This window comes from Bos mutus, chromosome 15 (assembly GCF_027580195.1).
Source record: "Bos mutus isolate GX-2022 chromosome 15, NWIPB_WYAK_1.1, whole genome shotgun sequence".
Lineage (NCBI taxonomy): Eukaryota > Metazoa > Chordata > Mammalia > Artiodactyla > Bovidae > Bos > Bos mutus.
Window position 1 is genome coordinate 28,860,018 of NC_091631.1, and position 17,071 is coordinate 28,877,088.

At 40.4% G+C, this 17,071-nt stretch overlaps 2 protein-coding genes across 4 annotated transcripts in view; one reads left to right on the forward strand and one right to left on the reverse strand.

Annotated features, from left to right (window-relative positions):
- PAAF1 (proteasomal ATPase associated factor 1) overlaps positions 1–9,039 on the reverse strand; it is a 41,263-nt gene extending 32,224 nt beyond the window's left edge. Inside the window, exons 1-4 of one of the 2 annotated variants that reach the window (XM_070383744.1) lie at positions 8,924–9,039; positions 7,324–7,364; positions 3,563–3,666; positions 1,762–1,812 (exon numbers count right to left, since the gene is read on the reverse strand). In XM_070383744.1, coding sequence (XP_070239845.1) covers positions 1,762–1,812; positions 3,563–3,666; positions 7,324–7,364; positions 8,924–8,970 — 243 coding nt within the window. In that variant the 5' untranslated portion in view covers positions 8,971–9,039. The remainder of the gene's footprint in view (positions 1–1,761; positions 1,813–3,562; positions 3,667–7,323; positions 7,365–8,923) is intronic. The other variant, XM_005893535.3, reaches the window with a different exon arrangement.
- A 12-nt stretch (positions 9,040–9,051) lies between these two features.
- Positions 9,052–11,596, forward strand: COA4 (cytochrome c oxidase assembly factor 4 homolog). Of its 2 annotated transcripts, none has more exons than XM_070383749.1 (2): positions 9,052–9,167; positions 10,956–11,596. In XM_070383749.1, exon 2 carries the CDS (start codon positions 10,968–10,970, stop codon positions 11,220–11,222), a length of 255 nt encoding a protein of 84 aa, XP_070239850.1. In that variant the 5' UTR covers positions 9,052–9,167; positions 10,956–10,967; the 3' UTR covers positions 11,223–11,596. The 2 variants fall into 2 exon arrangements, with proteins under 2 accessions (XP_070239850.1, XP_005893596.1); XM_005893534.2 differs by having other exon boundaries at positions 9,103–9,251.
- The last annotated feature ends 5,475 nt before the right edge of the window (positions 11,597–17,071 follow it).

Consider the following 17,071-nt stretch of genomic DNA (forward strand, 5'->3'; position numbering starts at 1 on the left):
AACAGGACCAAGAGCATCAGCCCCCAGGCCTAGGGCCCAAAAGACTTATCTAAAAGTAAACTTGCCGCCTACAAGAACTTTCAGAAAGAATGTTAGACTACTACTACTACTACTACGACTACTACTACTACTAAGTCACTTCAGTCGTGTCCGACTCTGTGTGACTCCATAGACGGCAGCCCACCAGGCTCCCCCGTCCCTGGGATTCTCCAGGCAAGAATACTGGAGTGGGTTGCCATTTCCTTTTCCAATGCACGAAAGTGAAAAGTGAAAGGAAGTCGCTCAGTCGTGTCCGACTTTTAGCGACCCCATGGACTGCAGCCCACCAGGCTCCTCCATCCATGGGATTTTCCAGGCAAGAGTACTGGAGTGGGGTGCCACTGCCTTCTCCGAATGTTAGACTACTGACATGTACAGTTACCAGAGTAAGAAAGTAGGTAAATTATGGTATGCTCATACAATGTGTAGGCCCCGGTCAGGCTTGTGGTGCACAATCCCACCTAGGCTTAAACTGACTATATATGTTCACAGACTGGTCATTACCAAATATCTATCTTATGGTGTCCCATGTGTTCTGCCTAATCATTACCACATATATTTCAGCTACTGTAGCAAGAAACCACTAGTGACATAGTATTAAATTATACCTAGGACCAGACATTAGATTCAAGTGACATGACTTGCTAAAGGCAGACTGTAACCATTTAAGCATGTTGGTGTTTCAAGGCCAAGATATAAAAGGCTTGGTAAACACCTCCTCAAGGATTCTTGCAATACAACAATCCCCTACTCTAATCGGCAGAACACTAACACTGTCCCCTAACTGTGTATCTCCTACATAGAGCTGAGGAGCTGCTCTCACCAAATGGACCCTAATCTGTTATCCCTTATGCCATAGTACTTAAAAGTTTCTGAAAATTCTTCTGGACAATGAAAATGTCTTCAATAATCAAGACTTTCTAAACCTCTTTATGTACAACAAGCACAGTCTTCACAGTTCATGAGAAAGAATAGTTTCAAAGTTATAATATTCTCATAACTGAAAATCAATATTCTCTTATTACAGATCTTCTATTCCTTTAAAAAGACAATTAGGTTATCTATATGGACCATTCTTTCTTAGCCAGCATATCTATGCCTGGCTGCCTGCAGGCCTTTTATTAAATGAGTTTTTGCTTCTAACCGCATGACAAAGCCCATACAGCTGCAAGAGAGTTGACCTGGATTTGGAATTGTCTCCTGTACCCGAAACTAAAGTGTCAGCCAAACTTTCCTGGCTAAATATTCATACCAAGAAAAGCACATGAGGAGCTCTAAAAGCTTAGTGTTCGGGCCTCTGTAAGAACTGCGTTTTCTCTCAGAAGACTTTATTTCTTTGGAGTTAATTATATAAAAGATTTCAAGAAATGAGTGGCTTTCTCCTGCTCATCAATCCTGCAAATCACACTTTAATCCATAAACAGACAATGAAGGAAGATAAATGTTGTATTATCTTCCAGCAGTAGAAAATGTTCATGCTGTTAATGAGAAGATTTAAAAGAAAAGCTGCAGGAGGTATCAAAACAGATAAAATTCAGTGTGAAGGGGAAGAGTGAATAGTCCACACTAAGATAAAATTAAAAGTCAAAACTCTTATCTTTTGAGGGGTTAGGTTTTTAAGCATAATGACAGATCTGTTTTAACAGGATAATGCAGCAACATCAAATAGCAAAGTGACTCATGGTAGTTAGGAAACATGAATGTTCAACCATAAGCACTTACTGTCTGACCCAGCAGGTATTCAGCAATAATTAGCAATGACGTTGGAAGGGCCTGAGTACAAAGGGAAGAAAGGAAGTCAGCACCCAGGCTGTGAATGGATACTGGCAAACCACCTGGGGAAAATGTAGGCTTGCAAGGTGGTGTTATACTTGAAGTTAATAGAAATGGGTTTCAATTCTGACACAGTCTAGCCAACTTTGATTATTAAGGGTTAATTAACCTCTCTGAGCTGTTTGCTTATCTGCAAAATGGAAATTTAAAATGCTAATCCCACAGGATTGTTACAATAAACAGTAACTCACTTTTGAAATACCTTAGTTTCTTTTATATGCATTCTCAATCCCCAGTAATCAGCCTATGAAAGTAGAATACAGTCTCTGTTTTATAGATGAGGAAACTGAGGCTCAGGTAACCAAGTTATTTGTCTAGAATTATATAGCTAGTAAATGTCACAGTAACTAAGACTTGGACTCAGATCTTTTGGTACTTTCTACAATACTGCTCATGAAAAACAAATATAAAAATATATAAAAACATGTAGCTTATTTTGCACAGTCGGTAGTAAATGAACATTTGCTAAAAATCTTATGTAAATAACAAAGTATTCTCTATTCTTGTCAGTACACCTGAAACATCTTATAACTAAGAAAGCTTAATTACACCAAAAAAAGAAAAAAAAAAAGCTGTTTCACCCTTTGGGAATCATCTCACTAGAGCACAATGACTGCAGCCATCAGAATGAGGAAGGAAAGTCAGATCATGAGTTCTGCAACACTTAGATGGCCATCTACTCACCTCAAAGACTGATGAGGAAAACAATATATTAAGTATCATTAATACAGGCCTTCACCAAGGTGTGGTCAAATACATAATGCTATACTGTACAATATGGGGTACTAGCTACATAAAGCTACTCAGCACTTGAAATGTGGCTAATACAAATGAGTGACTGAATTTTTAATCTTAAAGTTCAATTTAAAAACTGATACTTGATCCAACTATTGGAAAACTTTTTAAGTATGTTTGGAACTAGTTAGGTACATGAATCATCTGTTTTCAACTGTAAATTTTTTTAAACCTGAATACATATCAAGTATTTCCAACAGAGTTTGAATTGAGATGATCTCTAAGTTAAAATATACAAAGGAGCTCAAAGACTTAATAAGAAAAAAAAAAAGAGTAAGAAGAAAGAAGTATAAACTATTTCTAATAACTTTTTATATTAATTACAGGTAGAAATAACATTTTAGATATATTGGGTTAAATGAAATATATTATTCAAACTAATTTCACCTATTTATTTTTTTACCCTTTATATGTGGCTACTAGAAAATTTAAAATTACACATGTGGATACATACTGCTATATATAAAACAGATAAACAAAAGGACCTATTGTATAATACAGGAACTCTACTCAATATCTTGTAACAACCTATAATGGAAAAGAATCTGAAAAATAATATATATATAATATCCATATACATATATACATAACTGAATCACTTTGCTATACCCCTAAAACACTGTAAATCAACTAGACTTCAATAAAAAAAAATTACACATGTGGCTCACTAGTGAACAGCACTAGTATAAGGGAAGTAAGAGAAAGTTTGCATTTAAAACCATGTCTAAGTATAAAAGAAAAACTCTTGACATTCAAAGGCAGTAAAAATTATGATTATTATATGAATGGAATGGAGATGACAGTGATACACAGATGAGTATAAATATTTAAAGTAGATATATAAGATACTACCGTAGTTTTGGACATAATGCCATCTAGAAGACATAAATCTTACCTTATTTATTTCATTCACAATAAATCCTTCAGAAGCTGTAACCTCTGGGATGCCATCAAGGCCAATTCCTTGACAAGTCAGGCTGCCATACAAAGTTGGTTTCCCTATATAGACAAAGATTCATATTTCAAAAAATAAGAAGAATTAAACATTTTTCTCCTTGAAGGCCCAATTCAGGCATCTGTATATATGGGAGGAAACTGGCTCATGAAAGAAAAGCAGGTACTTGTGTTAGTAAGTGAGGTGAATAGAAAGAAAAACAGCCTAGATGAACCTAATTTGGAAGAAATATACTCAAGGGCTAAAAGCCAGGAACAAAGATTTTGAGATATAACATAGTATTTGTAAAGCTACTAGAATAATCTCAACCTCAGTTTTACTGCCTGTGAAATGGAATTTCCCAAGATCAAAGATGAAGATCAACATGAACATATGCATTTATCCACAGTACAGACATATTAACACAGACTAAAGAGTTAAGCTTCAATAACTGGGAATACTGCTTAAGCAGGACACTGCTTTTGCAGTAATATGGGCTAAATAAGATATCATCCTGCACGTAAATGTTAAAATGTTCTCTTCTATTCTTCTTCTGTACTATATATACACACGTGTGTGTGTGTGTGTGCGTGTGTGTGTGTATGTTGTTCTGTAACAGCCCACAATACGTTGTTCACATTTCTGGCCTCCCCGCCAGACTATGAAGTCCTTGAGTTCAGAAAACTAGCAAAGTGCTCAAATTATTCAGTAAATAACTGGTGCATGAAACTTAAATTCTAGGAGTAAGAGGGAAGTAAAAATCATCACGCAAAAGTCATTCATGCAGAGTAGGAGAGCTTCCTAGAGAGGGTGGGACTCAAGTAGGATCTTGAAAGATACAACTAGGCAGAAAATAAGGGAAAGGAATGGGGAAGGAAACAGCAACCCAGTATTCTTGCCTGGAAAATCTCACGGAAAGAGAAGCCTGGTAGGCTACAGTTCACAGGGTCACAAAGAGTCGGACATGACAAGGGAAAGGAAACTCCGTGTCAGGGAAGGGCATGTCAAGAATAAAGAACAGTCACACAGGAACAAGGGGGGAGGAGGCATCAATTAATATACTAGTTTAGTCACTGAAAGATATTAATGGAGTAACTAACAATCTAGGGTAGAAGTTTGGACTAGAGAAGATCTAGTGAATAAGGTGTGGCAGGAAGTGGCATGAAATGTTAGTTCAGAAAGATGCCACAAAAATAGGGTTGAGTGAACTCTGCTTTTTGTCCCATTCCATGATTCCCTCCTGGCTTCAAATTATCCTAGCAAGTCTGGCTCTTTTGGTATATTATTTCTACCATTCTCCTGTCAGCACTGTCAGTGACCTCTCTACATTTACGAAGTCACTGAAATGATCTCAGTCTCGGTATCTTGTCTGGGTAACAAGAGTGGGATTAATCTAACCATTCACCTTTCTACATTTCTACATATAGACTGCTGAGTGCAGATACAGAACAGGACACAACTGTGCAAACTGGCAGCCCTACAATTTACCACAGTTTTCAAACTCTGCGTAGTTTTGGAGTCCTTTTGCCCCTTTTGTTCCCAAAGCAGCCAATTCTCACTATACCTAGCCTATCATCAAAACCTTCTTCCTTCAAAACAGCCAAAAACTGGAAACAATTCAAATGTTCATCAGCTGATGAACATACAAAAAATGTGGTATGTCCTTACAACAGACTATTACTTGGCCATAAAAACATATGAATGCCACAAAATGGACGAACCTTGAAAATGTTATGCTAAATGAAAGGTGCAAAAGGCCACATATTATGACTCTATTTATAAGAGATGTCCAAAACAGGCAAATCCACAGAGAGTCAATTAGCGGTTGCTAGGAGCTAGGAGGAGGGTAGAATGCAGAGAAACTGCTAAACAGCATAAGGTTTCTTTTAGAGGTAATGAAAATGTGTAGAATTACTGACAGACATACAACTCTATGAATATACCAGAACCCACTGAATTGTACACTTTAAAAAGATAAACTTTACTGTATGTGAATTATATTTGAATACAGTTATTATCTTAAAAAAAAAAAAATCAGAATCCTAATAGTACCTACATGTTACGGTTGAAATCTAGCACATAGATAGCATATATTTTATTTCAACAAAACTTCTATTTCAGGGGAAAACAACAACAAAAAGATTCTCTTCTTTAAAAGCTGACCCTAACTCCAACATCACAAAGAAAATTGCAGCTATAAGAAAATTGAAGCTATAAGAAAATTTCACATTTCTATATCCATGTTTATGCATGTATCTATTAATACATCTACACTTACCCTCACCTTCTTTCACCTTAGTCTTTTAGACTTAATTCAATCTCTTTCTCATCTAAGATACTGATTTTTCAGTTAGTCTTCTTTTCTACCTACAACCTATATACATTTTTCTTTTTTTTTAATATATTTATTTACTTTTAAATAAGGGCTTCCCTGGTTGCTCAGATGGTCAAGAATCTGCCTACAACGTGGGAGACCTGAGTTCAGTCCCTGGGTCAGGAAGATCCCCTGGAGGAGGGCATGGCAATCCACTCTAGTATTCTTGCCTAGAGAATCCCCATGGACAGAGGAGCCTGGCAGACTACAGTCCATGGAGTTGAAAAGAGTCAGACACAACTGAGTGACTAAGCACAGCATTTTAAAATGAAACAAAGATTAATATTTTGAATGTATAACCTGTATTTTAATTGCTCTCCAATTAGTTCCCATCTTTAAAAATAAGACAAAAATCCTAGATTCTGAGACCTCCAGCTACCACCTTTCTTTGATGCAGCACCAAATTCCTCAAAAGAAAACTGTTTAAAACTCTATTTCTCCTAGAATATCTTATTATGGAGAGATATCAAAGGTCTCTGAAAATGAAAAATAATCAGCAAAACAAAGCTTTCTTACAAATTTAAAAGGAAAAAAATTTTAATGTTACCACACTAACTGAAAACAAATGGATGAGACTAATACAGGAATGTCATTGAAAGGGAAAATTTGGAAGACTTGGGAACTAACTGTATATGGTAGGGTGAGGTACCAGGTTTTTCACTCTGATGTCTAGAATAGTGATAACTTAAGAACTGAGAAAATCTAGAAAGAAAACCTGTTTGACAATGGAAGCACTCAGCTTCAGATTTTGGATCTATCTGATGAGCTCAAAACAGCAGTGAGAGTTTTAACCAGAAATGTTTAGCAGGTTAACTATTCAATTTCTACTTGAAAATGAACAGAGGTCAGAACTAGAGCTGTAGACCCAGGAATCATAATCAAGAAGGTCACAACTGAAGCTACAGAACTGCTTAGAATACAATAATATATGGCAAAGACACTGATTAAGATGCAGCAGGAATGTCTCCATAAATGTCTGTGGCTCCCAATGGAACACCAATTGGAAGCCCTTCCCCTAGAATCGGAGAAGGCAGTGGCACCCCACTCCAGTACTCTTGCCTGGAAAATCCCATGGACGGAGGAGCCTGGTGGGCTGCAGTCCATGGGGTCGCTAGAGTCAGACAGGACTGAGTGACTTCACTTTCACTTTCCCCTAGAATGGAGGAGTTGCAGTGACATCCTTACAGCACAGAATGGTCAAGAACATCTGAAGACTGTTGAAGCACATCTCAAGACTACTTGAAGCACTCTTCAAGTAGTCTGGGCCAGGAGAAAGTAGGAAGCTCTTTCCTAGGGGTTGTAAATCCTCTTTCTCTAAAGGGAAGGCATACAGATTTAAGGATATTACCTGGGGGGTGACAGCTCAGCCAGGCCTCCCCTTCGTCCTTCCTATGAAGAGAAACAAAAACCTAATTAGACTCACTCAACGTCAAAATGGATGTTATTGATGAAGGGGAGAAAGAACATATAATTTCCAGTTTAGCCACAGCACTTACACAAATCAGTCTAATACCTTATCCAGGCATAGACAAATTTTATTGGTTGAAGAAATATTTATGGATTGTGTTTAATGCATAGACCTGTTAGTTAAGTGAAGCTCAAGTACTTCATCATGAAATACTTATTAGTTGCACAATCTTGGGCAACTTACTTCTTGATTCTGGACTTGTGTTCTCTCAAAGGTGGTCCTCAATAAATGTCAGTATTCTTCCTATTACACATCTGGTGTTGTAGTAATAAGGTTTATTTTCAGCCCACCTAGTAGGGCATACTACTACTACTACTACTACTAAGTCGCTTCAGTCGTGTCCAACTCTGTGCGACCCCATAGATGGCAGCCCACCAGGCTCCACCGACCCTGGGATTCTCCAGGCAAGAACACTGGAGTGGGTTGCCATTTCCTTCTCCAATGCATGAAAGTTAAAAGTGAAAGTGAAGTCACTCAGTCGGGTCCGACTCTTAGCGACCCCATGGACTGCAGCCTACCAGGCTCCTCCGTCCATGGGATTTTCCAGGCAAGAGTACTGGAGTTGGGTGCCATTGCCTTCTCCGCTAGTGAGGCATAAGTTTCTTAAATGCAGGAGACTTATAATTCATTCATCTTCACCATTGTTTCCATTTAAAAAACCTATTAGTATAATAGTTGCCATTCATGGCACTGCTGTTGGAGAAGGAAAAGGCAACCCACTCCAGTATTTTTGCCTTAGAAATCCCAAGGACAGAAGAGCTTGGCCGGCTATAGTCCACGGCAGACACGACTTAGCGGCTGAACATCTCGGTACCGCTGTACTCATTCTGGTGCCTAGCAAAATAACTTGCACAGTATATAATCCATAATAAATAAATGAATGGTTTGCTGTTCGTTCCAATTAAGCTGTAAGCGTCTCGAAGGCAAGAACCACCCCTTAAGTTTAGAGTACACATCTGAACTCCGCCGAGCATCTATTTAGGTCAGAGTCTGAACATGGTTCCTTGAAAAGACCTGTGAAGTGAAGTGAAGTGAAAGTCGCTCAGTCGTGTCCGACTCTTTGCGACCCCATGGACTACACACAACATGACTAACACATCACTAGGGGTCGCGAAGCATGCCAAGACTCCTGGTAATGCAGATTGCTGGGACTTTTGGAAATAGCTGATAAATATTTGCTAAATGACCATGACTAGTTGGCCAAGAGTCTTCCTGCCTCTCAGTTTTCCTATCTTTCTCCAACTCATTGATCCTATTCTGCCTCTGCCATCACACGACGCATACGTGTTTCCTGGGATACATAACTCTTCCGAGAATGAAAAACAATGACCATGTGGATTTGAGACTTCTAGGCCCAGGGTTCCCTCAACAATTGATGAGGCAACTCCTATGGACATCCTGGGTCGGGGATGGCGCTCCTTAACGTAAAGGCAACATCCGCTACCCGCCTCCTATGTCCCAGTTCTGGACCTGGATTCACCTGAGAGCCTGGGCCCAGTCGCTCTGAATCCTCAAAGGTGCCGCCATCTTAACCCGCCTCCACCAGCCCGCCCCTTCCGCTCTCTCCCGGAAGTGGATTCCCCACAGAGCCTGCGTCGAGAACGAAGGGCGGGATCTACCCCGAAAGCCGCGAATGAAAATACGCGGTGGAGTCTCTTTCTCGCCCCTCTGCTGTGCGCACGCGCTCCTTGCAGGAAGCTGGTTCCTGACCGGAGGTTTACCGGGTAATTCGATAGAGTAACAACTGCCTGCAAAACCGACGCCGCTGTGCAGCAGCGCGCGTTCAAGTCCTCTTGTCTGCCTGTTCGGTGAGCACTGTGTGCCGCGATCTTACGCGGTGAAGCCTAGCGGGCACAGCGCGAGCTCGCGAGTGCGCATGCGTCCTCTCCGGAAGGTGGTCGAGGAGGTTTTAAGTGACTTGGCCGCCTGGGTTTTTCTGCTTACCCATTCTTTCAAAGGAGAGGCAGTGGCACCCCATTCCAGTACTCTTGCCTGGAAAATTCCATGGACGGAGGAGCCTGGTGGGCTGCAGTCCATGGGGTCGCTAAGAGTCGGACACGACTGATCGACTCCACTTCTAGAGTTTTTGGGCTTTCCCAGTGGCTCTCAGAATGTAAGGAATCTGCCTGTAATGCAGGAGACCTGGGTTCAATCCCTGGGTCAGGAAGATCCTCTGGAGAAGGAAATGGCAACCTGCTCCAGTATTCTTGCCTGGAGAAATCCATGGACAGAGAAGCCTGACAGGCTACAGTCCATGGGGTATCAAAGAGTCTAGACAGGCTGAGCGATTAACACTTTCACTTTCATAGAGTTCTTAAAACCTTTTTGTGACTTCCCCATTGCCCTCTTGACACCTTAACATGTGGTCTTCCTATGATCAGATACTTTCTCAACTCATCACTTTCATTAATTTTCCTGTTCTCATACTCTGTTCTCCAGTCATATAAAACTTTCAGTTCATCTCATGTCAACTTCTGTCTCAAATCCCCACCTTGCTCTTCACTGACTAGAAATATTCTTTACATCTCTGGCTCTTCCCTTTTCATCTTTCAAGTCTCAGTTTAGAAATCACTTTCTGCAAGAAGGCTTCCCTGCCTGTTTGTCCCCTTGTCTGGCTTAGGTAGTCTCCACTGTCTTCCCAATTTTAGCTGTTTATAGACACTGTACACAAGTAAACAGCCTTTTAACTTACCTTAATTATAAACTCTATGAAGGCAGGAAGTGTATCTGTCTTGGTCACTCTTGTATCCTCAGCTCTAGCATAGAGCTTGGTACATGATAGATACTCAATGATAATTTGTTAAATGAATCAGAGACCCAGAAAAGGCATTAAGGAGTCTTAGCTTATTTATAGCCTGTCATGGTTAAATTTGTACAAAGGCTGAGTCATTTATCTTCAAACTTCTCTTAAGTTCCTTCTATATGCTACCTTGTGCTGGGTGGTCTGAAGCAGGTGATCGTGGAAAGGCAATGTGGGCAAGTGCACCTCACATTAAGTATTCTCACACCTCACAAACTTAGTTCTTGCCCTGTACCTTGTATGCTCTCTGTTCTCCACACAACTCTCCATTCTCACAAATGTCAAACCCTACCCATATATGGTTACTCTCTCAAGCACTAAATTCTGTTCTTCTCCAGCCATAGAATAAGGCTAATTGGAGAAAAGAAGATTGCTTCTCCAATAGGAGAAAAGAGATAGCTTCCCCAGAAATGTGACATTTCACCTAATTCCAATTCTATTAGTAGAATCCATTTGAGCTTATTAGTGCTGTGCTGAGCATTCTCACATACTTTATTTATCTCATTCTGTTCAGTTGAGACCATTTTGCAAGCCTGGTGCTGGGAGTACCAGGATGAATCAGACCCAGTATTTGTCCTCAAATAGCTCACAATCTCCGAGGGGAGACATAGGCATAAATAGGCTATAACAGTGCAGTGGTCAGTGTTGTTTATAACAGAGGAACGTATATAATCATGTCCCTACTCTAACCTTGCTCCCGTTGATATTCTAGAGACTCCAGAAGATGTCAGCTCAAGGCCATGCCTGGTCCCGACAGGTAAAGAAGGAGGATGAAGAAGAGGACCCGCTGGACCAGCTCATCTCCCGCTCAGGCTGTGCTGCTTCCCACTATGCAGTGCAGGAGTGCATGGCCCAGCACCAGGACTGGAGGCAGTGCCAGCCACAGGTGCAGGCCTTCCGGGACTGCATGAGTGAACAGCAGGCAAGGCGACGGGAGGAACTGCAGAGGCGGAAAGAGCAAAGCAGCACCCACCGCTGAGACCCCAAACCAACTATGCCCAGAGGATGGCCCTGCAGAAACTAGCACCCAGACAGATCATGGGAGAAAGAAATCCTGAACAGTGGAAGTGTGGGCCAAGAACTGTAAGACTTGGGGATAGTATTTGGGCCTGGGGCTGAGAGCCAGGCAGCCATGGGTTTAGACATGAGCTATCATATTGAGATCCCACACATCCTCACCCATATTATATCATCAATATTAAATATTGACCAGTATTTGCTGTGTAAAACAGAGTGGGGTTAAGGGATGCTCTCCTATGCTACATCTTGGGTCAGTGTGCCAAATACTGTGCTGATTACATGGACATTTAAAGTAAATTCACAATCTAAAGGTAAATTGGTTACCCTTAATCATTTCTTCATTTATTTGGTCATAGGTTCAAAAACAGCAAGGTTTATGAGACCTCATGTGCCATGCACTGTGTAGGAAACTGATGTAATGCAAATATATCTCCCTTCATATTGCTTTAGTCTGGTTTGAGAGAGAAACAAAACACTAGAACAACTAATTTCTGATAATGATACACATGACTTTATCTTTCATCAATTGTTCTGGATATTTCAGTCAGTCTAATGGAAGGAAGAAGGCAAATGGGAAAACAAATAGTAAGTGCCTCTCATATGTCAGACTCTGTTGTTTTAACAGATACAGAGTCTGATTTGAATATGCTCCCAACCAAAGAAATCCATAGTGTTGACTTGATGTTTAAAAAGTAATGTAACATAACATACAGATTTTCAGTTTTTGAAAAGTTTGGAGAATCTGTTAACATGGAGCTTATATTCCTACTTTAACAGCAATTTGCTGGAACTGAATGAATGATTCTTCTTTTAGGTGGATGAGTACTCCAGCTCACAACAGTTGCTATTGCTTTCCATTTTTCCTCCATAGAAGTGCATTACCCATTCTATTATTTTGTCTCTGACATTTGGGAGTGGGAAGGGAGTTGAGAGGGTGACCATTGCTATAGAACTGGAATGCAAAGGGACATATGCTGTCATCATCATCAGAAACATTTCTTGAGCATATATATATATATATATATATATATATATATATATATATATATATAATATGAAGCAAAATCTGAAATAGAATAGGCCCTAAAACTACTTTGAGCCTTTCTGTTGGTATTTGGGAAGGAGAAGATAAGAGGAATTCAAGTTTGAAGAACCATAAAATCCCATTTCAAGCAGAAAGAGATGACTGTGTGTGTGTGTATAAAAGGATGAATGAATCTGTTGGGCCATGTGTGCTGTGCTGTGGGTCATCAGAGGTAGCAGTGTGAACTACATCTGTCAGCAAGAATCTCAAAGAGAAGGGAGTTAGTTGACACTGTTAAAGACAAAGTAAACATTACATATTTGTAATATATATAGCAGAAAGGATTATAATCTGCGACAAATAAAAAGTACCTAGAGGGATTTCCCTGGTGGTCCAGTGGTTAAGACACCACGATTCCATTGCAGGGGCGTAGATTTGATCCCTGGTCAGGGAACTAAAATGCTGCATGCCACTTGGGACAGCCAAAACAACAACAACAAAATGTACCTAGAAATCAGTAAGAAAAAGCAAATAGCCCAACTGAAAAGTGAACAAAGTTAACTATGCCCCCAAAACATAGGAAAATGTAAATATATTCTACATCACTTAGAAAAATAAAAATTTTAAAAACAAAAGTACAATTAGGTCATCCTGTTGACAAAAATTAAAAGTATTTATAATGACCAATGTTCTTGGGTATGGAGAGAGACACGTACACACTATTGTAGGGATCATAAATTAGTAAAGTTTTTTCAGGGCAATTTGGTGAGATCTACAAATATTTTAAATATTTAAAAGCAATTCCTCTTTTAGGAATCCTCTTAAACATCTTACAAAATGTGTACACTATTACTTTCATTGCAGCATGTGTTTAATAAATGGTCACAGTATAAAGTTCCATCAGTGAGGACTATTTGCTTATACAAACAATAAAAGAAACATACCTATTTATTAATTTGTATAATTAAAATAGAAATAATAGGTCATGGGGGGCAGGGAATTCTAACAGAGAGAAAGAGTAGGAGAACCTTCTCAGCAGGAGGAATGGCTTTCACACCAGCTAAGTGGATGGAACAGGTTTGGAAGGATTCCAGTCTAAGAGAGAGCCAACACTGAGAGGGTCACAGAATGTGTTTGGGCAAAAAGGGCTCTATTGACACCCAGGCCTGTTTTCCTTAAGTATAATAAATGGGGCTGATTCCTATTTAATGGGCACACTAGGAGAATTAAATGAAGGGGAATATGTGAATACCTGGTAATAAAAGTTAGCTTTTACTGAACTATTAGAACTAATATATGTGGAGCGTTTAAACCTGGCTATCTGATTCCAGAGTCTGTGCTCTCAGTCCCTATGATATGCTGCTTTCAATCCCACTCTGCCACTTACCAGATTAGGGGTCAGTATAGTTTCGGGCAAACTACTTAACATCTGAGGATCTGTTTTTTCTTCTGTGAAAATGCAGTTAGTAATACCTTCCTCAAAGGCATCAAAGCTAATTAAGTGTAGATCTTCTCCATAGGGTTGTTGAAAGAATGAGTTAATATTGATAGAGAGCTTAGAAATAGCATCTGGCACATAGTAAACCTTCACTGCTACTGCTGCTAAGTCACTTCAGTTGTGTCCGACTCTGTGCGACCCCATAGATGGCAGCCCACGAGGCTCCCCCGTCCCTGGGGTTCTCCAGGTAAGAACACCGGAGTGGGTTGCCATTTCCTTCTCCAATGCATGAAAAGTGAAAAGTGAAAGTGAAGTCGCTCAGTCATGTCCGACTCCTAGTGGCCCCATGGACTCCAGCCTACCAGGCTCCTCCATCCATGGGATTTTCCAGGCAAGAGTCCTGGAGTGGGGTGCCATTGCCTTCTCCAAACCTTCACTAAGTGTTAGCTATTATCATCACTATTATGTGCTAGTCACTGTCCTGAGTTACATTACCTCATTTAATCTTCATAACACTACTAACTCCCCTTTACAGAGGAGGAAGTAAAAGGCAGATTGCAGATCAGACTCCAAGTATGTCTTAAGCCTATGTTATTCTCCACTGTGTGCTCTCTCACAAGCATCTCGTGCCTAGCACAGTGCTTAACACAGTAAGTAACCATACTTACTGTGGAAATACTACTTTGCTTTTTTTTAGTGCTCCATAAAAAGGAAATTAACCAGTGCAAGTTGCCAACAGTGTTCTAGATTAATATGGTGTTTTCAGTCTGTCAGTTCTGCAGCCCACAGCCATGGAGCTGGAGTTTAGGGTGGTCCATGCCTGTCCCTGTGCACTCTATACCTACCTCTGCACAGAGACTCGGTGCCACGGATGAGCAGAGAGACCTTTTGGCTGGGTGCCACCGTTGGCTAGGCCTAAGGCAGACTCATGATTTGGCTCTTCCCTGCAAGGTCCTTGGCTGAGGACGTGGCCAGTGCTCAGTACAAAGGTGCACTGCGAAGTGTTCTGCTAGATGAGTAATCAGATACTCCTCCCACTTTCCTCCCTCAGGTAAAGTTGCCAGACCAAGTCCTGAGCTGCTGACTTTAGAAATCCAAGGAGAACTGGAGGGAGTCCAGGCTGAAACCCTGTACTTTCCCCACTGTTTGGAAGGGTAGGGCTCCCCACTCCGCTCCAGCAGGGACTTGAAGCAGGCAGAGGAAGCGGTGGGAGGGTGGAATTCCTTCCTTTGCTAGCAGTTACCTTTTTTTTTTTTTTCCTTTCAAGCCTTTTATTTTTAATGTTTGACTTGCATTTTCTTTTTTTTTTTACTTTACAATATTGTATTGGTTTTGCCATACATCAACATGAATCCGCCACAGGTGTACACATATACACCCGTAGCAGTTATCTTCTGAAGAGTTTTCACTCCTCAGAGCCTGGACGTCTTGCAGAGCCTTGCTTCTCTGTCTCAACGTGAAGCTGATTCTCTAAATCTGAAATGTCTGAGAATGCAAGTTACTCCAAGGGGAATATAAGAACTAAATGAATCATTTCAAATTCTCCAGGGAGATCAGACATTTGAAGACAAAAATGGCACAGAGAGATCAAAGTACAGATTGAACAAGTACAAGACACGTTGGCTGCTTCTACCTGTAGTGCTTGTCAGCAGTTCTAGTTCCAGACAGGCCCCATGCATGCCCAAGAGGCCTTTCCTCCCCTGAATATATTTTACATCCTAGAACAGTGAGGACTGGGGTCTGTGAGCATTGTTCCAGTGTCTGAATGCCCCAAATATCCAGATTCCATTTCTCTCTCTGCAGCTAAAAAACACCCTTTCAGAATCCACAGCTGGCTTGATGGGAGAGGAGTAAGGCATCCTCAGCCAGAAGAAAAGGACTAACATATGAAGCTGAGGAATCCACCACCTTCATGAGGAAAACTGCCCATTTAACCTTGGCATTCTGTCCTTGAAAGTTACTGATCCACGTAAGAATCCATTTCTAAAAATTTCAGCAATGTGTACTGAACCAGGAATCCAGTGACTTAAAGCTATCCCTGTGAGTGACCTCGGACAAGTCTCTTTCCCTCCTGGGCCAGTTAACTCATCTGTAAAATGAAAACCAGAACGGATTATCTTAAAGATTATATATTGATAGAGCCACAACTAGAACCCAGCTACTCTGATTCCTAATCCATTGACCTTTCTTCTCTCCTGCCTAGCCCTCATGTTTATGCAACAGTACTAGACATTTTAACCCTAACTGGGTCCAAATTAAAAGTATGCTAAAGGAATGAACTACAGTTACATGCAACAACATGAGTGACATCAGGGTAAGTGAATGAAGTCAGACACAAAAGGGTATATACTCAATGCTATTTATATATTGTTAGACAAAACTAACCTATGGCAATAGAAATGAGATTAGTGGTTGTTTCTGGGGAAGAATGACTATCAAAGAATATAGGGGAACTTTCTGGGGGATGGAAATGTCCTTTTAATAAAAGTGTAGGTTTCATAGGTGACAGCATTTTCAAAACTGATCAGATATACACACTTAAGATCTTTGTTTCACCATATATAAATTATACTTCAATGAAAAAATAATCTTTTTAAAAAGTATAGTGAAGTTTAGATGGGAAGGTAATCTAACATTGACTGAGCACATGCTTGCCCATTTTATACATTATCTCCATCTCAGGTTCCTAAAAGGGATTACCCCCATTTTATACATCAGAAAACTGAGGTTTGATGAGATTAAAATAACTCACCTGAGGCCTCAAAACTAATAAATGTAGAAATTAAGAATAGCTCAGATTTGTCTGCCTCTTTTCTTCATAATAGGTTCTTTCGGGAAGGCAGGAGAAGGAATTAATATTTTCAGCCTAGAGCCCAGAGACTTGTATTTCATTTGATTTCACTGCCATGTATTCCTAGGAAAATTCACTTCCCTCTAAAGAGTCAAATGAAGCTCATAATTGTTTTGTTAATTCTGAGGTTCTAGCGATCAGAGTATCTGTCCCTTTTACCAGGATAAGGCATGATGAGTAATTTTCATCTGTTTCAGGGCAGACTAATCACAAACAACAAAAGCCCTTTGGCTCTGGTGAGAGGATAAATCACTAACTAGGTCAGTGACACAAAAGCTCCAAGGTGACAGAACCCAGAAGCCTCCTGTTTAAGAGGGAAGCCTGACTCATCCCTCATGATGTAATGGAAAGAGATGGACTGGGAATCAAGAGATCTGAATCCTGCTCCCAGGTCTGCCGATGAGGTGCCCTGTCACCTTAACTAAACCACTGCCCTTCCTGGGCCCTAATCTGCACTTGCAGGATAAAAGAGGTTAGGCTGGCTGGGTCTCAAGT